General features: G+C 37.2%; 1 protein-coding gene across 18 annotated transcripts in view; it reads left to right on the top strand.

Annotated features, from left to right (window-relative positions):
• Window positions 1-27,230, top strand: part of l(1)G0196 (inositol hexakisphosphate and diphosphoinositol-pentakisphosphate kinase) — a 1,071,245-nt gene that overhangs the window by 843,068 nt on the left and 200,947 nt on the right. For 15 of the 18 annotated variants that reach the window (XM_070103279.1, XM_070103273.1, XM_070103280.1 and 12 more), the window contains 2 exons: window positions 9,562-9,661; window positions 21,453-21,500. In XM_070103279.1, the coding sequence (XP_069959380.1) occupies window positions 9,562-9,661; window positions 21,453-21,500 (148 nt within the window). The remainder of the gene's footprint in view (window positions 1-9,561; window positions 9,662-21,452; window positions 21,501-27,230) is intronic. The other 3 variants (XM_070103278.1, XM_070103289.1, XM_070103288.1) reach the window with 1 other exon arrangement.

Here is a 27,230-nt window from a genome sequence, read left to right as displayed (position 1 = left end):
ACTGGAGTATATACGAAACTACTTGAAGCATAGTGTTAAGACGAGTGTTTCAAAACTGCTGACGGGTAAGCAGTGGAGTTACACTTGATGATTGTGCACTGCTGTAGAGAACCCCTGGCTTTATTTGTTTTCACTGTTACACATAAACATGTCTGTTTATCTGTCTAGCTATGTCTATTTATCTGTCTGTCTTTCTGTCTGCCTGTGTGTGTCTTTCTGTCTGCCTGTATCTGTCTGTCTTTCTGTTTGCCTGTGTGTGTCTGTCTTTCTGTCTGCCTGTGTGTCTTTGTCTTTCTGTCTGCCTGTGTGTGTGTGTGTGTGTCTTTCTGTCTGCTTATCTCTCTTGTCTCAGAGAGTTGCTCATGAACCAACTGGTATTACACACAATCATATCTGATTCCTGAACAAGTGAAAATGTGTATTACTTGCCACTTGCCAGTCATGCATATTATGCATTATATCTACAAGCATAGTATAGCACTTCGTCTCAATTTTTTGGGTTATCCTAGGTAATTTACTCTGTGTATAATTGTATTTGAGTATGTGTACCTGTGAGATAGAGACAGATTGACAGAGATAGAGACAGCCAAGTATTACCAGTATTACCAAAACTGAAAGGGTGTTGCACAAATGTTGCACATTGGTTATTATCGAGTTTTTTTTATATTTCTGCAACCACTTGTGGCCACATCCACCTCAAAGCCATGAAACTCAGGGTCAACATCACTTTCTCTTAAAAGGGGAGTGTTAATATGACATGACATTAGTGAATCCTTGGTGTTTGCCACGCTGTTTGCTCTAGCTGGCACTCAATTGAACTGGTACTCCCACAAGGTACTAAGTGGTCCCAAATTTTTTTAGTACTGAACTCACCGAGTGTTAAGACCCAGTCTATGCTGACCAGGCATATCAGGCCAATTATGCCAAATTTGGAGGCAGGAAAAATAAAACGTAGATATACGTTTGGAGCACTAGCGGTAAGAACGTAGAGCTGTGGTTGGACAGGTAACAGGTTAAATATATTAAAATCATCATTTAGCGTGGTTACACAGTGGGAGGAGCTTATCCCACGCAAGGGAGAGCTAAGGCAGCAGCAAGGCTCAGGGCTCCATTGTTCACATGTGTCTAATACTGTCCCTACCATGTGCTCTGTTGATACACATCAGCCACACACCTCCCATACCAACTGCTCATCCACCCCCTTCCCCATGGCTACATCCCCACTGTACACCCAGCAACAACCCCCCTGCGCATAACTCCTGCCCCTATAAATTCTCAACGGCCACATGCTTTCACCCATACCATGCCTCTAACTCATTCCTGCCTCTCCCACTATACTTCCCACCCCTATAATTCCTTCACAGCCACATGCCTTCACACACACACACCATTCCAACCAGCAACCTCCACCCACACAACTCCCCCACAGCCACATGCCTTCACAGTTCACCCACTCCATCTCAACCAACAGCCTACCTCCACAATCCACCACTACAATATCTCCCCCCTCTTGGCCACACGCTCACACTTATACCATTCCCTTACAATCACCATTCCTTCACGGCCACACATATCCCCTATGACCTCACCTGCACATCTTACCTGACCTTTCACCCTAATATGCCATCCACATACTTATTCACCTAGTTACCCACCACGCTCATTACCATTAATTGCACAGTCGCCCACCCAGTCACCCATTATAGAGTCACCAACAGCACCAGGCCACTGACAAGCGCACCTTTCACCTACACCACTCCCCTACAACTTCAAGCCCACAATACCCCACATCTTACTCATGCTTTCATTCATCACTACCCCACAGCTTCAAGCCCTCAGGACCCCACACCTTATTTGTGCTTTCATTCACCACTACCCCACAGCTTCAAGCCCTCAGGACCCCACACCTTATTCGTGCTTTCATTCACCACTACCCGACAGCTTCAAGCCCACACAACCCCACATCCTACTCGTGCTTTCATTCACCACTACCCTACAGCTTCAAGCCCACATGACCCCACACCTTATTCATGCTTTCATTCACCACTCCCCCACAGCTTCAAGACCTCTCGACCCCACACCTTTTTCGTGCTTTCACTCACCACTCCCCCACAGCTTCAAGCCCTCACAGCCACAAGAGCAACCTCAGAGGCTGAGATTGCTCTAGTGGCTGGAATTCCTACAGCTTTTATTTTGGGCTCTGTTTTTAATCCTTTGACTGTTTTGGTCGTATGTATATGTCTTACGAGCTACCGCTTTTGACGTATACTTACTCATAAATTCTAGCGGCTTCAAATCAAGCAGGAGAAAGCTGGTAGGCCCACATGTGAGAGAATGGGTCTGTGTGATCAGTGTGCACCATATAAAAAAAAATCTTCCAGCAGGCAGTGCATAATGATACAAATAAAACTCTGACCATTTTTTTTTTAATTGAAATTCTGATTTTGTGGTCTATTTTCATATAGTATTTATGGTTGTATTCTCGTTTTCTTGGTCTCATTTGATAGAATGGAAAACATTTTATAGAAGTAGAGGTGATTTTGATTGGTTTAACTATGAAAGGAACCTCGAAATGGAGCTCAAAGTAGGGGAAATGTTTGATTTTTGCCGATATTCAAAAGTAAACAAATGATGTCATTTTCCAATAAATGTCCAAGTAGCCATTCTAATATGCAGTCATGAATGGGTTGAAATTATTTATACAATTACAATATTGCAGTAGTCTGCATAACAGTAAATCTTCTATTTTTTGTTTGAATAAAAATTCAAAATAGAAAGCAAGAGTAATATCAGAGGGGCCTGGAGACATGACTGATGAACAAATAAAATGTTATTTAAGAGCCACGAATGTCTGCATTGTTCATTCTGGACCCTATTTTGAAATTATCATATTTTTTAATTTTCGTGAAATTGGCCAAATTGCAAATTTCTGACTACATTATTGGGTAGTTGAAATCGGTAAATGGGCAGTTTTTTGTACTCAATCAATATAAAAAAATGGAATTCTAAAGAAATAGCTATGAGTTTGGTCGACTGGAAAAATGGAATTAGCTGAAAATAGGGCTCAAAGTGGGTGAAATGTCCAATTCGTAAATATCGCCGAGGTCGCTAACTTCGCGAGAGCGTAATTCCGTCAGTTTTCCATCAAATTTCGTTCTTTTGGTGTCATTACAATCGGGAAAAGATTCTCTATCATAAGAATTTTTTTTTTTGGGGGGGGGGAATTTGCAACACCAGGAGACACCTCAGGATTTGGGGTTGCAACAGTCAAGGGGTTAAATTGGAATTTGATGAATTGTGTAAAACTGACTAAATTACCAACTTCCCACTTTAGAGAGTAGTTTTGACAGTTGAATGTATCTAATACTCACTCAGTAGAGTGGAAGACTTGCTAGTGAAATAGCCAGGAATTGAATCAGTTTGAGCCTTACAATTTGCATAAAATAGGCCTAAGAGTGAGTGAAAACACCGATACGGAGATTGCACATTTTTGGCTTCATTACCTTTCAAAAACAGATTCTTTACCATTTTAGAAGATAAAATTATTATTATTATTATTATTATTATTATTATTATTATTATTATTATTATTTAAATTGTGACACTGCACTTAATTTTGAGGGTCATGACTCTGAAATGGTTAAGCAGAGAATCCCCTGTATTTATGTTCTGTATTATTATACATATAAATTTTATTTTTGGTGAGACCTAACATGAATTTGTACTATCACCAATCATTGCAACACTCTTTAACAAATCCATTGAATCCTCCACCTTCCCTACAGTTCTCAAAATAGCAAGGGTCACCCCGATCCATAAAGGAGGTGACCAAACAGAGTTGAATAACTATAGGCCAATATCCAATTTACACCCTCTCTCAAAAATCTTCGAAAAATTAATTCATAAACGAATCTACTCCTACCTCATCTCCCATAACATTCTCAACCCCTGCCAATTTGGATTCAGGCCTAATAAAAATACTAATGATGCTATTATACACATGCTAGAACATATATACACTGCAATAGAGAAAAAAGAAGTCCCTCTGGGGATCTTCATTGATTTACGTAAAGCTTTTGATACAGTTGACCATGACTTGCTCCACGTAAAATTGTCACACTATGGTATTAGAGGGCACTCCCTCAACTACCTCAAGTCTTACCTCAGCAACAGAAGCCAATAGGTGTACGCAAATGGGGCAAGCTCTTCCGCACAACCAATTACAGTTGGTGTCCCACAGGGAAGTGTCCTTGGCCCTCTTCTCTTTCTCCTATACATAAATGACCTACCAAATGCTTCGCAATTACTCAAACCCGCACTTTTTGCAGATGACACCACATACGTCTTCTCTCACCCGAGCCCAGTCACGCTAGCCAATACTGTAAACACCGAATTACAGAAAATATCTACCTGGATGAGGACTAACAAACTTACACTAAACATTGACAAAACCTACTTCATTCAGTTTGGTAGCAGAGCTACAGATGTACCTCTTAACATAACGATAAACAGATCACCTATCACAAAGCTAACAGAGGGAAAATTCTTAGGAATCCACCTCGATAATAGACTCAAATTTCATACACATATACAACAAATTTCTAAGAAAATTTCAAGACTGTAGGCATACTATCGAAGATACGGTACTATGTTCCACAGTCAGCCCTCCTGGCCCTCTATCACTCTCTTATTTACCCCTATCTTACCTATGGAATTTGTGCATGGGGCTCAACAACAACTAACCATCTCAGACCACTAATTACCCAACAAAAGGCTGCAGTTAGAATGATAACAAATTCTCAATACAGGCAGCACACTCCACCAATATTCAAAACACTCAACCTACTCACCATACAAAACATCCATACTTATTATTGCACTTATTACATACATAGAACACTTAACTCTGATATTAACCCTCCCCTCAAACATCTCCTTGCCAACCTCAACAGAACACATGACCATAATACAAGGCACAGATCACTCTTTGATGTTCCTCGTGTCCATCTCACACTATGCAAAAACTCAATGCACATAAAAGGCCCTAAAATCTGGAATTCATTACCTGTAAATATAAAAGAAACACTACCTGTTTATAAATTCAAGTCTCTTCTCAAAGTTCACTTACTCACTCAAAACCAAATACAGTGGACCCCCGGTTAACGAACTTTTTTCATTTCAGTAGTATGTTCAGGTGCCAGTACTGACCGAATTTTTTCCCATAAGGAATATTGTGAAGTAGATTAGTCCATTTCAGACCCCCAAACATACACGTACAAACGCACTTACATAAATACACTTACATAATTGGTCGCATTTGGAGGTGATCGTTAAGCGGGGGTCCACTGTAAATACTGAATAACTGAACCATATAAATTGTATATCCTAAATGTTACTCACAATTATATCACACAAATGTTAAACCTAACTTTGTTATTTTTTTAAATACACTACCTAACAGAATACTCCATTCTACTGAATGAACAGCAATGCATGCAACCATATGACCTGTCTTTGTAATACTCATTTGTATTTTATAGTTATCTGTTTACAATAATGTCTTATCACTGATTTCATCATTGCTTAGTTAATCTTAAGTTAATTTTAAGCCAGCCCATAATGCTATGCATATAAGTGGCTTTGGCATGCTGCTCTTACCTGTATTTTTTTGTACCTCTGTATGTATACTAAATTTCTAAATAAATAAATAAATAAATAAATAAATAAAATTTGACATATTCATCTTGAGGTTAAAACTGAATTGTTAGTGCAGAGCAAAAGACTCGGTGCAGTGCAGTGCAAGACTTCATGTACATCTTACTCAACAAAGAGATAAAAATAAAGATGTTTATTGTGACAAATTACATGGTTGTACAGAGGAATATAATAGTTGGGTGTACATGCCAAAAGCCCCTTTGTATACAGAGCATTTCGGGCAAACTTAAAGATTAACTTAAGATTAGTAAGGCAATAATACATAGTTCAAATGGTCATTAGATGAGTTACAGTGAGTACAGGAGAATTGTATATTCTGTCATGTAATGCTACATGGTTTTCATAAGTATAGTAGGAGAGACTTATTACACTAGCTAAGCAAGATTTTTTAGATTTAAGAATAGGATAATGAGAGGCCACAGGTATGTCTCTCCAACTTACTACACTTACCATCAGACTTACGACCTGCTCGACATACGACCACTCAACTTACGACCATGTTTTTTATGCCAAATTTCTGGGAAATAAACAACTGTTTGTGTTGTACACAGTGTTTATCCTAAAGCTTACAGTATAAAATACAGTACTAACAGCATAAAAAGTCAAGTAAAACATGAAATACCAAAATGAAACAGCAAAATAAAATCATTACAAAAGTAATGCAGACACATTCATCACCTTTTAAACTACCATTAGAAAACATCTTATCTCCCTGATACACCCCGTCAACTAACTACACGAATACCACCTGGTGGTTCACACTTACACTCACTCACCCATTTGACCATAAACAGAAATATCAATCTCAATCTTAAAATAATGAATCCTAACTAGTCATAAGTTGGCCTGTGATACTCCAATACTGAAACTATGTATTGTGCCAAAACAAAAGCATTCACATTGCTAAACTCACAAACTAGTATTTAGTCACTTAGCCATAATACCAACTTACCTCATAATTTGTAATATTTTAAATTTAAGAATTAATCTAAGTCTGCCCGAAATGCCTAGTCATGCTAGGTGTTCTAGTGGCCCCCTCTGTAATTAGTACTTTACTACATGTAAACCACACAATAACCAAATTCTGTAAACTCAGCATTGTAATCCTTATAGAGAATGAACTTTGAATTTGAATTTGACTTACGTTCATTGTGGCTAGCTGGTCCAGTGGCTAACGCGACGGTCTGGAATTTTGAGACTCTCTGACCTCGGATTCAAATCCCGCCCGTGGTATGGTTTATTTTGACTTACGACCGGTTGGTCGGAACCAAGCTTGGTTGTAAGTCGGATGGTACCTGTAATTAAAAAAATAACCCAATATGTCAGTTTTGTGAACTGAAAATTCTTTTACCAGAAGACTCTTATGTATAATTATGTATATGTATAATTCCTCACCTATGGTATTTCCTTGGGAATCGACCACCACTGCCAATCACCTTAACCCTTTCAGGGTTTTCGACGTACTAGTACTGCTTATGCACTAGGGTTATTGACGTACTAGAACGCCTAAATTCTAGCGCCTTTAAATCTAGCGAGAGAAAGCTGGTAGGCCAACATATGAAAGAATGGGTCTATGTGGTCATTGTGCACAGTATAAAAAAAATCCTGCAGCACACAGTGCGTAATGAGGAAAAAAACTTTGACCGTGTTTTTGGATTAAAACAGCGACTTTGCAATGTATTTTCTTATGGTATTTATGGTTGTATTCTAGTTTTCGTTGTCTCATTTTATAGAATGGAAGACATATTACAGAAATTGAGATGATTTTCATTGGTTTCACAATGAAAAGTACATTGAAATTGAGCTCAAAGTAGCAGAAATGTTCGATTTTTACCAAAGTTCAAAAATAAACAAATCATGCCAAGCATCCAATACACGTCAACTGTTGAGTCTAATATTCTTTCACAAGTGTGCTGATATTATTTACACTATTTCTACACTAATGCAGTAGTCTGCATAACAGTAAATCTTCTATTTTTTGTAAGAATAAATATTCAAAGCAGAAAGCAAAAGAAATATAAGAGGGGCCTTGGGACATGACTAACGAACAGAGAACATGTTATTTTAGTGCCAGGAATGTCTGTCTTGTTTATTCTGGACCCTATTTGGAAATTGGCATCTTCTGAAATTTGTGTGAAATTGGCAAAATTGCCAATTTCTGACCACTTTATTGGATAGTTGAAATTGGTAAATGGGTGGTTTCTTGTACTCATTCAATAGAAAAAATGGAGTTCTAGCGAAATAAATATGATTTTTGTCAACTAGTACACTGGAATTGGCCGAGAATAGGGCTCAAAGTGGGCGAAATCGCCTATGCTTAAACATCGGTGAGACCGCTAACTTCGCAAGAGCATAATTCCGTAAGCTTCCATCAAATTTCATACTTTTGGTGTCATTATGATCAGGAAAAGATTCTCCATCATTTCATAAGAAAAAATAATTTTTTTTTTTTTCTGAAAAATTTTCGATCCTGAGAACAAGTTTAGGAGAGGGCCTCTCAACCCTGAAAGGGTTAAACCTTTAATAACCCAACAAGATGCTGTGTTGCGGATGATCACAAACTTCTGCGCCAGACAAGACACCCCACCACTCTTCAAGAGCTTGAACTTACTTATTATACAAAATATACACACTTACTATTGTGCCTACTATATTTTTATAAAATTAAACTCCAGTACAGTGGACCCCCGAGTTTTGTGATTAACCCATTCCAGAGAGTCTGCCGAATGTCGAAATTGCTGAATGGCGAAACCATTTTGCCCTTGAGAAATAATGGAAATAAAATTAATCCGTTCCAGACACCCAAAAATATTATAATAAATTTTATTTTGTTTCAAATTAAATAAAGATTTACATACCGAAAACAATGAGAAATCAAGTACATACATATATAAAATAATAATTACATTACACTTACCTTTACTGAAGACTTCTGGGTGGATGGAAGACAGGAGGAGGGGATAGGAGGAAGGTGTACACTATTGTTAGGAAGGAGAATCTCCTTCCATTAGGACTTCAGGTACCAAGTCCTTATCTGGGTTACTTCCCTTCTTTGTTTTTTAAAGACACTAGGAACGACTTGAGAGTCACTGGACCCCTGCTGCACAAAAATGTATACAGGAGAACAGGTTACTAGCCCCTTGCTCCCAGCATTTTAGTCACTTCTTATGACATGCATGGCTTATGGAGGAAGAATTCTGTTTCACTTCTCTATGGAGAAAAATCATCTCATATCTTAGTAATAACCATACCCACACTATGCTAATCTCTAACCAAATTTGAAGCAACTCTCCCAAATATTTTATTATCCCTTTTCTATTAAACCATTATTACAAACCTAAAAATGTATGTATGCACTACCTCATATTAATAATAGAGTAAAATATTGAATATTTGAAATTTACTAGTCTTTACCTGCCTAGACTTAAGTAGTCTTTAAGTACTAGGTAAGTCTGCCTGAAATGCCCTGGCATAATAGTGGCTTTCTTTGCACCAATCAAATTATAAAATGTAAACACACATTGTAACCTTTGCAAAGAAATAAACTTTTGTTTTGTTTTGTTTTTTGTTGTAGTACCATTTGTAGTTATGCTCCCACACCACGCTGACATCACATGACCCCCGCTGCACAGGCCAGCTCTGAGAGCACTCCCCCTTACTCGGCAAGCAGGCTGAGAGATGGTTAGACACAGGTTGAGCTTCTTTACCAAGTACTGTATTCTCAATATAAATGCTTCCACAACAGTCATTGGTGTTTTCCTTGCTGCCATCTCCCATATAACAAATCCCGTGTAGTTGTACCCCTTCAGTTCAATGTATATATACATGGTACACTTCTTTTTTCAGATTTCATGTAGAACTTCACTTCAGTCCTGGTGTCAACTGCTGTGTTCATAAGAACCTTCCTCCTGGACCCGGGTTTAGACCAAAGAGCAGAAATGAACCTGTAAGTGTTTCAGCTATTTCATACATAATTTAATGTGATAATTTCACATATAAGGAACATATGATATAAAAACCACTATTAGCAAAGATAGAGACTGGCTCTTGTTCAGCACTGCTTGTGTAGTACAGTGGACCCCCGCATAACGATTACCTCCGAATGTGACCAATTATGTAAGTGTATTTATGTAAGTGCGTTTGTATGTGTATGTTTGGGGGTCTGAAATGGACTAATCTACTTCACAATATTTCTTATGGGAACAAATTCGGTCAGTACTGGCACCTGAACATACTTCTGGAGTGAAAAAATATCGTTAACCGGGGGTCCACTGTATATGTAATTTACATAAATTAGTGATCAGTTCCTCTCATCATTAGTAGCTACAGCTTTAATAAATGGTTTATCTTAATTGAATACCAGTTGTGATTTGTAAGATTATGAAAAGAGATAAACTTTGCAAACAGAAGCTGCAAGTACTTAACCCACTACATTTAAACACCAGTCATTAGATGCCTCTTTGTTAATTAGTGTATTTTTTAATTAGATACCAATTAATTTTTAGTCTCTTCTCAAGCTTTGCTCATTAAAGCTTTTTTCAGTGATAAAAGTTGGCAGAGCTTGAAAGTCCCTTTAATATAACTGATGAAAATGAAGCCTGTTAAATAATTTCCACTCTGACAGGATTACTAATTTACTTCTTTTCGTCTCATGAGAAGGAAGATATACCCATATTGTCTTTATTTTTCAGTGTGTTTCTTCATTTACTTTCTCACTTGTCATGTTTCTTACTAGTTTTCTGGAGAGAGAATTGGTTAACATCTATACTATGTAGCTTTGAGTATTGTAGAAGAAACTAAATTAGCTAAAGCAAGAGTTGCTGTATTCTTGCATTTAACAGCAAAAAGGAAAGAAGAAACTCCTGAAGTGTTGTTTGAAAGTACACATGTTGTAGGGTTTGTTGTGAGTGTGGAATGAAGAACATTTCTGCTCTGCTCATCATTTATTGAGGGATCACGGATTTGACTGAAATCACGCATGTCTGACAGTGCTCGTCTCTAAGCCATGACAGAATATGGGGTGTAGGACCTCACTAGTGTCCCCAGTTTGAAGGTGAGCGTGTGATCTCCCCCATATAACGGTTGGAGTATAGTTGCTGGTGTACAACACTACTGATGGGAAGGAATAACTTGTAAAAGGAAACAAGAAATACTAGGACAAGCTTTTGTAATGATTTTTTTAACACGTCAGCCGCTTCCCACCAAGACAGGGTGACCCAAAAAGAAAGAAAAAACTTTCATCATCATTCAACACTTTCACCATCATTAATACATAATTATATATGACTGTCTTTGCAGAGGCCTCACTCAGATATGACAGTATAGATGTCACTCCAAACAGCCAATATCCCATACCCTTCATTTAAAGTGCAGGCATTGTATTTCCCACCTCCAGGACTCAAGTCCTGCTAACTGGTATTCCTGAATCCCTTCACAAAATATTACCCTGCTCACACTCCAACAGATTGTAATAATAATAATAACATTAATAATGATAATAGTTACAATAATACCCCATGGAGAGGTGGAGAATAACCCTTCCTCCGTAAGCCATCCTTGTCATAAGATGCGACTAAAATGCTGGGAGCAAGGGGCTAGCAACCCCTTCTGTATAAATTACTAAGTGTAAAAAGAAAAACTTTACGTTTACTTGTTTTTTGGATCACCCTGCCTTGGTGGGAGATGGCTGTTGCATTAAAAAATAATGATTATAATAATAATAATTTTTAAGTCATTGTACAAAAATATATAGTAATTTGAAAGACTATATACAGCATTTCAGGCATACTTTGATTAGAACAAAGACTACATAGTAGATGGTCTTTTGTTTACCATGATCTTAATATAGCAGTGGTAGGAATTCCAAAATGCATGCAGGAGAAAGAAGAATAAGGAAGAGGATTAGATGGAGAAGGGTTGACAAAATGACCTACGGGATTAATTGGACACTCTTGCATCATATTCCAGCCTGCCCTGTTTTGCTCATTAGTTGCCAAATGAGGTACTCAACTTCAGTTTGTTAACACATTGTAAATTTACAAATGCACTGATATTTTCTTTATGTTAAATAAGATTAGGTTGGGTTAGGTAAAGTACCTAAACCTTTATAAGCATATATTTAACCACAAGCAAGCAAAAAGCTTGACCACAGTGTCTACCAACAAGGCAGAAGAGGATAACCAGGAAACTTTCATATCTGCACCATTATTACCCATGAAACAAGAATGGGTTGCATGTTTATTAACATGGCTCTGTTCAACAGTAATTCTGCAAGAGATGGGACAGTTTTAAATGCTCTTTTATTTGGTTCTGTGGTGCCTAAATTCTGGAATGCTTCAGATTCTAGACATTTTTTTAAATACATATTTGTATTCTACACAAATACCTTAACTTTTCCTGCTGTAGATACCTCATAGCTAATGCAATATGCTTCATTGACAGAGCAATATTTCCAGCCCCTTAGATTAGTTTATGTCTAAATTGTGGTATTGCTTTCATTGTGGTATTTGGTACTAAATTCAGTATGTACCTAATCCCTTACCTCTGTAGCTTAATAGATTACTCTTGTAAATTGTTCATTGCTACTGTAACCTGACAGCAAATCTAATGTTGAAGCACAGTCCCTTGATCCATTGTGTACCTCTACGTATAATCTTTTGACTACTACCCTTATGATGGGCTTGGGTTGTTACTGCTGCCACAAGATGGGCATTAGGAGACTGCCTCCACAGGATGAGTATGGGGTAACTTTCCCCACAGGATGGGTATGGGTGGACTACCATCGATAGGATGGGTCATAATCAAAAGTCAAAGATTTATTTCCACGTAATACAATGTTTGTACAGGAATGGGTGACAGTTTGGTTGTGCATGCACAAAGCCCATGGTTATGATGAGCATTTTGGGAAATATAGTGTAGGGGAGGTAGTCACTTTATACCATGTTATAGTATGAAATTACAGTTGTATTTAGGGAAGTTATAGTGGTGTTTAGACGACTTAAAGTAGTATTTAGGCAAGTTATGGGGGTTATAAATTATTTGCAATAGGTGAAGTTAAAATATTTTCCCTCCATCTGTAATATATCACCTTAGATAAAATATTTAAATATTTCTTGAACCTTTATGAGTGAGTTGTCTATGAATTCATAAATTTTTCTCATTTTAGTACTGTACATAATGCAGAGGTACTTATAGGCTAGTCAAACCTGGCAGTAGTGATGTCCAGGAGTGCTGATTTTGTTAAATGTGCTATAAACATGTGGCTTTTTCTGTATGATAGAATGATGATAGATAGACTGATTGGTGTCATTCTCCCTCAGTTTTGACTCAGTGAAGCTCAGTTAAAGTTCTTTCTTTACAATTGCCCTTAAACTACTAGCAGATTGTCCAAAGTCCCTCCTTGAGGGCATATGCTTTTGCCAATTCATCAGCTCTGTCATGCCACCCAGAGAATAGGTATTGAGTTCGTATTGCCTGCAGGATAGGTGACTGTATAGGATACAAACTAGGTATCTCTTTACTGAGTAACTTGGTGTTGTGTCAAGCCATGTTGAAGGGTAGATTACACAGCTGCTGTTAGTGTTGTGTACATACCAAGCTGTCTGTTTTCTTTATGTGCTAATGTCTTGCGATGTTTCACCTACATAAAACTTATTGCATCCCTGTTACAAAAAATGCGATTCTAAAGCTTAGAGATCTCCAGTGAATACTAGAAAGGACTGCCCTTCTAGCATCCAGCCTGTTACTGGGTTTTCGTAACAAGTAGTCAGTATCCTTGTCCAATTATCCATTAGAATTCTGTAAGATTCAATAGTGCTTCAGGATTACAACTGGTAGGCTACTAACTAGAGAAATTAAAATTTAATAAATTTATTAAGTCTAGAGGTATATTATCAAATTAAATTAAAAAAATCACAGTAATCAACATAATATCAATTCTCTCGAGTTCAATATTATTGTGCTGAAAGCACATACTATCACATTTATAATTCTTAAGTACCGTCTGGTACATTAACATTTAATAAGATATTACAAATATGTACAAGTAAGTATGTATGTGTGTAAGTGCTCTAAGTAGTTTGCTATGTCTCACGACTCGACTAGACTTAAACAAGTGACTGACAAAGTCCTCAAATAAACTAACGTCTTGACCGACTGGCAACCAGAACAGTCTGCTTGAACAACAAAAAGAATGCTAAGCCCAATAGCAATACAACAAGCAACTGCGACACAGAATCAGGAACAAGGAGATAATATAACGACACTAAGTAGGGACCATCTGCAGATCCTCCACAAAAGTTACAAAACTCCCATACTACTGAATCTAAGTTCAGCATAAGAAAATCCCAGACTGTGATAATACACAGAAACCAGTACAAATTAGGTCAGAAGCTAAAGCTCAGGACCTGAGATGTTTCGAGTGTCTATGAGACACACAACCTCAGTACAACGTCGAAAATCACTAAGTCTATACAATGTTCTGCGAACAGAGTCTCCAGAACTAACAAGAATAATGAGACAGACAATCTGTCCAACCACCAAGCGAGTCTCAAGCAGACTGAATACTTTAGGCGAGGTGAGGACACCCCCCCCCCTCGATCACGTGATAGCTCCGTGGACAGCAGTCGCCCAGCAAGAAGCCAGCAATATAACGAGCAAACAGTGATAATTACAGTAGTTAGACAATCAAGACTTGAACTGAGCACATAATATGTTACATCCTACCTAACAACATAACTACGTCAAATAACAATATAAAGCAATACATTTACGATTTAGCTATTATCGCAAATATAAGCAATATAAAATTAAATGAAAAAGTAATAATTATATATATACATAATAATCACTGCAACCATTCAGGGGTTGCAACAATCCCAAACACAAAAAAATTTAGACACCTGCACTAGCACCATTGGGACATCTACTTGCAGTGACATGTTACCATAGGTGTTAATGCACCGACATCACAGCAAAAATCTCTCGCTGTGATGAATGTATGCATGGGTGTCTACATTCGTTTTTTAGCAAAATTTATGTATTTGAAATGTCATTGGACGTTAACTCAAGAATTCAAGAATATATGTAGGTTGGCAAACACAACACTACATTGCATTCAGAACAACTATTGTGAAAAAAAATAGTGAAACTCCAAGCACTTCTGCAATTTCTCACATTATCAAAGAACTGTGAATTTCACTATTTTTTCAAAGTGGTTGTTCTGAATATTGTGATATCACCTGTTTACTGTGATCTTATTGCACTACATGTGTAACTCATTGCAAGAAGCATAGCCGTTTAATGATTTCGAAGAACGTCAAATTAGTCTTCAATTGTTTAGAGGTTGTAGCACTCCAAAGGATATGATATCTCACCCTGCACTCACTAGTGGGCCATATCTGCTGTCTAGAGGATACACTCTGCCTTTCCCTTCAACCACCATCAAAAGATGGGTGTTTGAGAAGGGAATGAAATAAATATAAGGATTGCAAAGTAAGGACACCATAGAACAGATCCAAAGGACATTGAATATCATTTCACCTCTTGCAGAGTGACTATTAAATGGAGTCAAGTTTATTATCATGATGCAACAAGGCTTTAATGATCCTGTAGCTCACATTGTCAGGTTCCTCCATTTATCACAGTGAAATGTCCCTGTATGGCAGGTCATTCAGCTGGTTTTGTGAGCAGAAAACTGGTTTTAGGCTTTAAAGGGGTGTATGTTTCTTGCAGATAACCTCTGTAATAGAGTGGGTGCTGCTTCCTCTTTCTCCTGCTGTAACAGGATGTATAATCTTGTATTGTTCCATTCACAACATTGTGCCTTTTTTTATCTTGTATTTTGTTGTTCTTGCCACTGACTTGATAAAACTGATTCCTAAAGACTGCCTCTTCTTCAGAATTCAGATTTAAAATTGAAATATTTATTTGCCAAAAAATGAACATGCACAATAAAGGAGAGTGTAGTCATAATGTTTGTATTTTAATTTCGTATCAAAAATCAAAATAAAAAACTATTTCTTTGCTAAAGATGAAATGTGTGTTTACATTTCATAATTTGATTGGTGCAAAGAAAACCACTATCATGCCGAGGCATTTTGGCCAGACTTAACCTAATACGGTAGACCCTCAGTACACGACCTTAATTCATTCCAGAAGGCTGTTTGAGTGCCACTCCGCTTGAGTATCAGACAAGTTCTTCCCAACCAATTTTCTGTTTGGGTGGCTGTTATCACTAATCTTCTTAGGCCCCATGGTGACTTATTTGTACAGATAATACAAAAAATGCGAAGAAACACAAAATAGTTTACAGTGAAGTTCTGGCATGTTGTATTTGTTTGGTTGAGTGCTGAGCTTTGTTCGAGTAGGGAGCTGGTTGTATACCGAGGTTCCACTATACTTAAAGACTACTTAAGTCTAGACAGGTGAAGAGTGGTAGATTACAGATATTCAATATATTACTCTATTATTATTATGAGGTAGTACAATTTATGATGCAAACATACATTTTTAAATTTGTAATAATGGCTTAATAGTTAAGGGATAATAAAATATTTGGGAGAGTTGCTTTAAATTTGGTTAGAGTTTATAATAGTGTGGGTATGGTTGTTATTGAGAAATGTGGTGATTTTTGAGTATAGTCCTAAATCGATTAGTGGGTAAGAGACCTCTTGCTGTTTTGGGCAGAGAGTTCCAGACCTTCAGGCCCTTTATGTGCATTGCATTTTTGCATAGTGTGAGACGGACATAAGGGATGTCAAAAGGTGTTTTGTGCCTTGTATTATGCCTGTGTGTTCTATTGAAGCTATCTACGAGAAGTTTGAGTGGAGGGTTGATATTGGAGTTTAATGTTCTGTATATATAGTAGGCACAATCATAAGTGTGTATATTGCTGTACAATGTACAAGTTGAACTCAGTGTTTTGTCCAGAACTTAATCTGACAATTAATTTAATAGTTAGATATTTTCTAGCATATATTAGACAAAGATATTTTATAGCATATATTAGACAAAATTTACTTAATTCTTAAACAAATACTTAAGTATTCTTGATGTCATAACACTGGATGAAATAAGGTTTAAAAGGTAATGAAAGTTAGAATGGGAAGGAGTTAAAGGAATTAAGTTGGGGTATCTGTGTGTGGGTGGGTGTGGGTGTGTGTGGGGGAGTGGGTCTTTGAGGGGCATGCAGTATTGTACGTACTATTGAATTTAAAATTTTAGTTTTAAAAAATAGAGTATAAATGTTTTAGTTCTCAAATTGTGTGGTTAAAAATGAATGTATGATGTGAGATGTGGAAAAAACAAGCAGGCATTGTTGTACAGTTCAGAACATTTACTGAAGGAAATATTTTGTCAGCAGTGACTTCTTAACCATTAGTACTGATGAAGCCACTGCTGCTAAAATATTCCCTGGAATAAATATCCTGAACTGTATGTTAGTGTTTTTTTTCCTACATCATGTCAGTATACCATACCATTTATGAGAACTAGATAGTATTTTGATTTATATACATTATCTATTAATAGTTCCAGATATTGTCCTTGTTGCTTGGTCTAAGATCAAGTCTTTTAAATTAGAAAGTAACTAGTACAAGGATAAGATTTATAATTGGAAAGTAACTAGTACAAGGATAAGAATTATAATTGGAAAGTAACTAGTACAAGGATAAGAATTATAATTGGAAAGTAACTAGTACAAGGATAAGAATTATAATTGGAAAGTAACTAGTACAAGGATAAGAATTATAATTGGAAAGTAACTAGTACAAGGATAAGAATTATAATTGGAAAGTAACTAGTACAAGGATAAGAATTATTGTATAGTATAAGAATAAGGAAAGTAACTAGTACAAGGATAAGAATTATAATTGGAAAGTAACTAGTACAAGGATAAGAATTATAATTGGAAAGTAACTAGTACAAGGATAAGAATTATAATTGGAAAGTAACTAGTACAAGGATAAGAATTATTGTATGTATTAAGAAACACCCATGAAAAATCAATCTAAATGTATACTGAATGTAAACAGAGTCTTGTTAGATTTATCTGCCACCTTTCACATTCATGAGACAACAGTGACTAGCAATATTGCCAGAGTGTAGACATTTATACAGGCTTCTATGTAACATTACAGTGGTTGCTGTCCACTAACCTGTTCAGTTTATATGTATTTCCTCCAGCCATATATTTCAAAGCTGTGCAAAATGGCATAAGTTTGTTTCTCTATGTAAGTGGTCTTAAGATTTTATTGTACAATGTATTATCTAACTGAGGTTTGTGTCTACTCATTTCATCTTCATTAGAGGAGAATCTCCTTACATCTATGTTAAAGGAGAATCTCCTTACATCTATGTTAAAGGAGAATCTCCTTACATCTATGTTAAAGGAGAATCTCCTTACATCTATGTTAAAGGAGAATCTCCTTACATCTATGTTAAAGGAGAATCTGCTTACATCTTCATTAGAGGAGAATCTGCTTACATCTTGATTAAAGGAGAGTCTGCTTACATCTTTATTAGAGGAGAGTCTGCTTAAATCTTTATTAAAGGAGAGTCTGCTTACATCTTTATTAGAGGAGAATCTGCTTACATCTTTATTAGAAGAGAGTCTTCTTACATCTTTATTAGAGGAGAATCTGCTTACATCTTTATTAGAAGAGAGTCTTCTTACATCTTTATTAGAGGAGAATCTGCTTACATCTTTATTAAAGGAGACTCTGTTTACAACTTTATTAGAGGAGAATCTGCTTATATCTTCATTAGCAGAGAATCTGCTTACATCCTTATTAGAGGAGAATTTACTTACATCATTAATAGAGGAGAATATGTTTACACTGTCATTAGAGGAGAGTCAACTTATATCTTTATTAGAGGAGATTCTACTTACTTTGTTATTAGAGGAGAATCAACTTACATCTTTTTTAGAGGAGAATCAACTTACATCTTTATTAGAGGAGAATTTACTTACATCATTAATAGAGGAGAATATGTTTACACTGTCATTAGAGGAGAGTCAACTTATATCTTTATTAGAGGAGATTCTACTTACATTGTTATTAGAGGAGATCTACTTACATCTTTATTTGAGGAGACTCTACTTATATTGTTATTAGAAGAGAATCAACTTACATCTTTATTAGAGGAGAATCAACTTACATCTTTATTAGAGGAGAATCAACTTACATCTTTATTAGAGGAGAATCAACTTACATCTTTATTAGAGGAGAGTTTCGTTCGTCAAGAGCTGTCTCTTAACTCTATTAACTGAAGTAAATTATTTCAAGAATTCTTGTAGTGTGTTCAGGCTCTCTTGAAATAATTTTTCTTCTGTCAGTTGTATCTTCATAAGTTTGGTATCTTTCATCATACAGATACATTGAAGTCTCTCCTCACTGTGTTTGTGTGTGTTTTGTTTTGTGGGTGTGTGTTTTGTGTGTTTGTGTTGTGTATGTGCTTTTTGTGTATGTGTGTGCTATTTGGGTGTGTCTGTTTTGTGTGTGTGTGTAGGTGTGAGAGAGAGTGTGTGTGAGTGTTTGTTTTCCATTCAGTTTCACTTGCTGGTGTTAGTCTTGGCTCCTGGTGTTGTGTTTTGGACATTATTATATATACAGTGGTGCCTCAGCATACGAACAGCTCCCAACTCTAACAATTATATAAGTGTATTTATGTAAGTGTATTTTTGGGCATATGATAGAGTGGATAGAGGAGCAATGTGGCAGATGTTGCAAGTTTATGGAATAGGTGGTAAGTTACTAAATGCTGTAAAGAGCTTTTATGAGGATAGTGAGGCTCAGGTTAGGGTGTGTAGAAGAGAGGGAGAATACTTCCCGGTAAAAGTAGGTCTTAGACAGGGATGTGTAATGTCACCATGGTTGTTTAATATATTTATAGATGGGGTTGTAAAAGAAGTAAATGCTAGGGTGTTCAGGAGAGGGGTGGGATTAAATTATGGGGAATCAAATTCAAAATGGGAATTGACACAGTTACTTTTTGCTGATGATACTGTGCTTATGGGAGATTCTAAAGAAAAATTGCAAAGGTTAGTGGATGAGTTTGAGAATGTGTGTAAAGGTAGAAAGTTGAAAGTGAACATAGAAAAGAGTAAGGTGATGAGGGTATCAAATGATTTAGATAAAGAAAAATTGGATATCAAATTGGGGAGGAGGAGTATGGAAGAAGTGAATGTTTTCAGATACTTGGGAGTTGACGTGTCGGCAGATGGATTTATGAAGGATGAGGTTAATCATAGAATTGATGAGGGAAAAAAGGTGAGTGGTGCGTTGAGGTATATGTGGAGTCAAAAAACGTTATCTATGGAGGCAAAGAAGGGAATGTATGAAAGTATAGTAGTACCAACACTCTTATATGGATGTGAAGCTTGGGTGGTAAATGCAGCAGCGAGGAGACGGTTGGAGGCAGTGGAGATGTCCTGTCTAAGGGCAATGTGTGGTGTAAATATTATGCAGAAAATTCGGAGTGTGGAAATTAGGAGAAGGTGTGGAGTTAATAAAAGCATTAGTCAGAGGGCAGAAGAGGGGTTGTTGAGGTGGTTTGGTCATTTAGAGAGAATGGATCAAAGTAGAATGACATGGAAAGCATATAAATCTATAGGGGAAGGAAAGAGGGGTAGGGGTCGTCCTCGAAAGGGTTGGAAAGAGGGGGTAAAGGAGGTTTTGTGGGCGAGGGGCTTGGACTTCCAGCAAGCGTGCATGAGCGTGTTAGGAGTGAATGGAGACGAATGATACTTGGGACCTGACGATCTGTTGGAGTGTGAGCAGGGTAATATTTAGTGAAGGGATTCAGGGAAACCGGTTATTTTCATATATTCGGACTTGAGTCCTGGAAATGGGAAGTACAATGCCTGCACTTTAAAGGAGTGGTTTGGGATATTGGCAGTTTGGAGGGATATGTTGTGTATCTTTATACATATATGCTTCTAAACTGTTGTATTCTGAGCACCTCTGCAAAAGCAGTGATAATGTGTGAGTGTGGTGAAAGTGTTGAATGATGATGAAAGTATTTTCTTTTTGGGGATTTTCTTTCTTTTTTGGGTCACCCTGCCTCGGTGGGAGACGACCGACTTGTTGAAAAAAAAAAAAAAAAAAAAGTATTTTTTGGGGTCTGAAATGGATTAATCTAATTTACATTATTCCTTATGGGAACAAATTCCTTCGGTATCAGCACTCGAACAGCCTTCTGGAACGAATTAAGTTCGTATCCTGAGGTACCACTGTACTTCCTTCAAAGGTGGATGAGTGCCTTGATGTTGGTGAAGGGCTCTTGGTCCAGGGAGTTGGATCTACCATCCAGTTTTTCAGATCAAACCTGATTGTCTTTTATTCTTCACTCCCTGTAATGCCTCTATTGATTTAATTCTTCCTTGTATGTATAATAATTATTATACAGTGGAACCTCAAATATCGAACTTTCTTTGGTCCAGAAATCTGTTCGAGTGCCTTTACCGTATGAATTTATTCCCATCAAGAATAATGTAAATTAGATTAGTCCATTTCAGACCCTTAAAAATACACTTATAAAAGCACTTACAAAAATACACTTACATAATTGGTTGTGTTGGGAGCAGTTCGATTTTTGAGGTTCCACTGTACTTTCTCTTGCCACTGTGTATAACTGTGCACATAAGATATTGTGTTGTAGGCTTTCTTTTGTTACCTAAATCAAACCAAATAACTAGGAGAAATAAAAGCATATTTTTTTATATTTTCATGCCTCAGGAGAAATTCCATGTGTGTATACCAAGGCCAAGTATTGCACCCAGTGCGGTAAGAGTTGTTAATACCACTGTGGTTGTAGAAGCATTAGCAGCTGTTTGAGTAAATGTTTGTTGTTTGTTGAAGCTTGTAATTAAGATGTAAGAGTCACTTAAGATAATAGTGTGTCTTTTCTACTGATGTTTGTCAGTAACTCGAAAGCATTCTTGATAACTATGATGATTTAGGGATCCAAAAAGGTTTTGAAGTTACTAGTGTAACTATAGCCATTAAATATGTATTTTGATCTTTTTGAAATTATTTTATGTATTAGAAAACTAAAATGAGTCGATAAATTATTAACTACCAATAATCAGAAGTAAACTTCACATTCTTGGTTTATCTTTCTTCTTGGATCCTGTCTTCTCTTGTTTTGTTGGGCTTACTTAACCATCAGTATACTGTACAACCAAAGAACTTCAAAATACTCTCAGTGCTGCTTTAATGCATCTGCATGGATTTTGTTTTTTCCACCAGGGTAAACATATAGCATGTAACTTGTGGCAAGAAATCACTTTCAAATGTGGGTTTATAGGTATAAAGCCAGTGTAAAAAAATAACAGACCAAACATACCCAAGCATTTTTATGTGTTTACACATAAATACACACACACATCTTTCAAGAAATTTATGATGTGTACACCATTTAAAAGCACTTAGATATTTTTACTGGTGCTTCTTGACTTACGTATTGAAGAGCAATTATGTACTTCGGAGATGAAACTTGAGATAATTACCTAGCATGAAAGCAGCAAATCCATAACTTGTACTCATTTATTTACTTTTCAATAGTGACAGTAATTATTTGATTATTTACTTAGCAACAGTAGTTATTTCTTTACTTATTTGGCATATATTCAGATTTGACTTAGGATATTTTCAGCTTACAATGAATGCATTGGAACGTAACCCCATCGTCAGTTGAAGACCACTTGTAGTCTGTTATTTTAACACTGTAATGTTTTTCCTGTAGTGTGTTGCTTGCTACATGTTATTTATGTATATTTGGGAACTCATCATTTGACTCAACACAAGCCACAAGCCAGTATTTCTTCCTCCAGTTCTTATTATTAGTTATTATTAAGTCATCTATTAACTTTCACACTTGCTGCTACTCATACCTGTGTCCTAGAAATGCAGGCATCCCAGAAATACTTACAGGTGTCCCTGACATACATACAGGTGTCCCAGACATATGTACATACAAGTGTCCCTGGTTTTATGCCAGTACTTTTTTGTGTAGCATATTAAGTTAGTAATTATTTATTGTATGTCATACTAAGTTAGTAATTATTGATATATAATACTAAGTTAGTAATTATTTATTATATATCATACTAAGTAATTACGTGTATTTGTTATACAGTCTATTAGGTTAGTAGTAATTATCACAGCAACAAGAGCCAATACAACAGTATTAGGAAAATATAACGTGCATATAATGTATGTTAATACAATATATGAGCATTTTATAAATACAGTAGGGCCCCACTTATACAGCAGGTTAGGTTCAAGGCTACTGCCATAAAGCAGAATGCCCATTTTTTTTCACTTATAAATGCATATAAATGTCAGATAACAAGTTTACACTAACATATATTATGTTAGCAATAGAACTAGGCATTAAAAACAATAAAAAAGTAAAATACACATATAGTATACTTATTACTTTCTTTAAAATATATGTAGTTGTAATATAGCAAGGGAGGGCAAACTGCGGTCCTCCAAGATCAAGTCATATACTCACGTATATGCAACTGAATAAGCAAAACTTTGTTCATTTTTCTCTTTTGAAAGCATGAACTGTTCCACAAGCATTATCAGACAAATACGTACAGTTCCCAGTTGATGGCACTGAAAAGTTTGCCCACCCCTGTAATATAGGGTAAGAGGTGAGTAGTATTTATTGTTGAAAGTCAGATGGTAGGTATAGTAGCTCGCCTGGCTACCACACCTACCCGTAATATACGGCATTTAAAGTGCCCCAGAGTGATAAAATACACATTCAGTACACATTACTTAGCTTAATATATTTGTAGTCTTAATGTAGGGTGAGAGGTGAGTATTTATTATAGAAAGTCAGGTGTGGTAGCTCCATCACCACCTACCACACCTACATGAAATACTATACAACTTAAATTTAAAGCGCTCCAGAGCAGTTACTATTACAGCCTCTCGTCACTGAGCGACATACCTGTTTACTGATGACTCGGACTTACAACGGACTCTCTGACCAGTTTGCATACCTGAATTATGTATGTTAGAGCTGATTTCCTCTATTCTGTTTATTACAGTATACAGTATACAGCCGTAATCCATTCCTGGAGCTAGGCCTAAAGTCAAAACGGCTTAAAGTCGAAGCAATATTTCCCATAAGAAATAATGTAAATCCAATTAATCCATTCCAGACCCACAAAAATATTCACAAAAAATACATTTTTTTAAAGAATAACTGTAGTTTTACATACACATAACAATTTTTTTTTTTATTTTTTTTTTTATTATCACACTCGCCGATTCCCACCAAGGCAGGGTGGCCCGAAAAAGAAAAACTTTCACCATCATTCACTCCATCACTGTCTTGCCAGAAGGGTGCTTTACACTACAGTTTTTAAACTGCAACATTAACACCCCTCCTTCAGAGTGCAGGCACTGTACTTCCCATCTCCAGGACTCAAGTCCGGCCTGCCGGTTTCCCTGAATCCCTTCATAAATGTTACTTTGCTCACACTCCAACAGCACGTCAAGTATTAAAAACCATTTGTCTCCATTCACTCCTATCAAACACACTCACGCATGCCTGCTGGAAGTCCAAGCCCCTCGCACACAAAACCTCCTTTACCCCCTCCCTCCAACCTTTCCTAGGCCGACCCCTACCCCGCCTTCCTTCCACTACAGACTGATACACTCTTGAAGTCATTCTGTTTCGCTCCATTCTCTCTACATGTCCGAACCACCTCAACAACCCTTCCTTAGCCCTCTGGACAACAGTTTTGGTAATCCCGCACCTCCTCCTAACTTCCAAACTACGAATTCTCTGCATTATATTCACACCACACATTGCCCTCAGACATGACATCTCCCCTGCCTCCAGCCTTCTCCTCACTGCAACATTCATCACCCATGCTTCACACCCATATAAGAACGTTGGTAAAACTATACTCTCATACATTCCCCTCTTTGCCTCCAAGGACAAAATTCTTTGTCTCCACAGACTCCTAAGTGCACCACTCACCCTTTTCCCCTCATCAATTCTATGATTCACCTCATCTTTCATAGACCCATCTGCTGACACGTCCACTCCCAAATATCTGAATACATTCACCTCCTCCATACTCTCTCCCTCCAATCTGATATCCAATCTTTCATCACCTAATCATTTTATCCTCATAACCTTACTCTTTCCTGTATTCACTTTTAATTTTCTTCTTTTGCATACCCTACCAAATTCATCCACCAATCTCTGCAACTTCTCTTCAGAATCTCCCAAGAGCACAGTGTCATCAGCAAAGAGCAACTGTGACAACTCCCACTTTATGTGTGATTCTTTATCTTTTAACTCCACGCCTCTTGCCAAGACCCTCGCATTTACTTCTCTTACAACCCCATCTATAAATATATTAAACAACCACGGTGACATCACACATCCTTGTCTAAGGCCTACTTTTACTGAGAAATAATTTCCCTCTTTCCTACATACTCTAACTTGAGCCTCACTATCCTCGTAAAAACTCTTCACTGCTTTCAGTAACCTACCTCCTACACCATACACCTGCAACATCTGCCACATTGCCCCCCTATCCACCCTGTCATACTTTTTTTTTTTTTTTTTCAACAAGTCGGTCGTCTCCCACCGAGGCAGGGTGACCCAAAAAAGAAAGAAAATCCCCAAAAAGAAAATACTTTCATCATCATTCAACACTTTCACCACACTCACACATTATCACTGCTTTTGCAGAGGTGCTCAGAATACAACAGTTTAGAAGCATATACGTATAAAGATACACAACATATCCCTCCAAACTGCCAATATCCCAAACCCCTCCTTTAAAGTGCAGGCATTGTACTTCCCATTTCCAGGACTCAAGTCCGAATATATGAAAATAACCGGTTTCCCTGAATCCCTTCACTAAATATTACCCTGCTCACACTCCAACAGATCGTCAGGTCCCAAGTATCATTCGTCTCCATTTACTCCTATCTAACACGCTCATGCACGCTTGCTGGAAGTCCAAGCCCCTCGCCCACAAAACCTCCTTTACCCCCTCTTTCCAACCCTTTCGAGGACGAACCCTACCCCTCTTTCCTTCCCCTATAGATTTATATGCTTTCCATGTCATTCTACTTTGATCCATTCTCTCTAAATAACCAAACCACCTCAACAACCCCTCTTCTGCCCTCTGACTAATGCTTTTATTAACTCCACACCTTCTCCTAATTTCCACACTCCGAATTTTCTGCATAATATTTACACCACACATTGCCCTGTCATACGCCTTTTCCAAATCCATAAATGCCACAAAGACCTCTTTAGCCTTATCTAAATACTGTTCACTTATATGTTTCACTGTAAACACCTGGTCCACTCACCCCCTACCTTTCCTAAAGCCTCCTTGTTGATCTGCTATCCTATTTTCTGTCTTACTCTTAATTCTTTCAATAATAACTCTACCATACACTTTACCAGGTATACTCAACAGACTTATCCCCCTATAATTTTTGCACTCTCTTTTGTCCCCTTTGCCTTTATACAAAGGAACTATGCATGCTCTCTGCCAATCCCTAGGTACCTTACCCTCTTCCATACATTTATTAAATAATTGCACCAACCACTCCAAAACTATATCCCCACCTGCTTTTAACATTTCTATCTTTATCCCATCAATCCCGGCTGCCTTACCCCCTTTCATTTTACCTACTGCCTCACGAACGTCCCCCACACTCACAACTGGCTCTTCCTCACTCCTACAAGATGTTATTCCTCCTTGCCCTATACACGAAATCACAGCTTCCCTAACTTCATCAACATTTAACAGTTCCTCAAAATATTCCCTCCATCTTCCCAATACCTCGAACTCTCCATTTAATAACTCTCCTTTCCTATTTTTAACTGACAAATCCATTTGTTCTCTAGATTTCCATAACTTGTTAATCTCACTCCAAAACTTTTTCTTATTTTCAACAAAATTTGTTGATAACATCTCACCCACTCTCTCATTTGCTCTCTTTTTACACTGCTTCACCACTCTCTTAACCTCTCTCTTTTTCTCCATATACTCTTCCCTCCTTGCATCACTTCTACTTTGTAAAAACTTCTCATATGCTAACTTTTTCTCCCTTACTACTCTCTTTACATCATCATTCCACCAATCGCTCCTCTTCCCTCCCGCACCCACTTTCCTGTAACCACAAACTTCTGCTGAACACTCTAACACTACATTTTTAAACCTACCCCATACCTCTTCGACCCCATTGCCTATGCTCTCATTAGCCCATCTATCCTCCAATAGCTGTTTATATCTTACCCTAACTGCCTCCTCTTTTAGTTTATAAACCTTCACAATTATAAATACATATAGTACTTAACCCTTTGACTGTCGAAGGGCCCAATCCTGAAGTTGCTCCTGGTGTCGCAAAATATTCGAAAAAAAAAAATTATTTTTTCTTATGAAATGATAGAGAATCTTTTCCCGATTGTAAAGACACCAAAAAAAACGAAATTTGATGGAAAACTGACGGAAT

Source organism: Cherax quadricarinatus, chromosome 85 (assembly GCF_038502225.1).
Source record: "Cherax quadricarinatus isolate ZL_2023a chromosome 85, ASM3850222v1, whole genome shotgun sequence".
Taxonomy (NCBI): Eukaryota; Metazoa; Arthropoda; class Malacostraca; order Decapoda; family Parastacidae; genus Cherax; species Cherax quadricarinatus.
The sequence above is the reverse complement of the archived record's forward strand: the minus strand, read 5'-3'. Positions and strand labels throughout refer to the sequence as shown.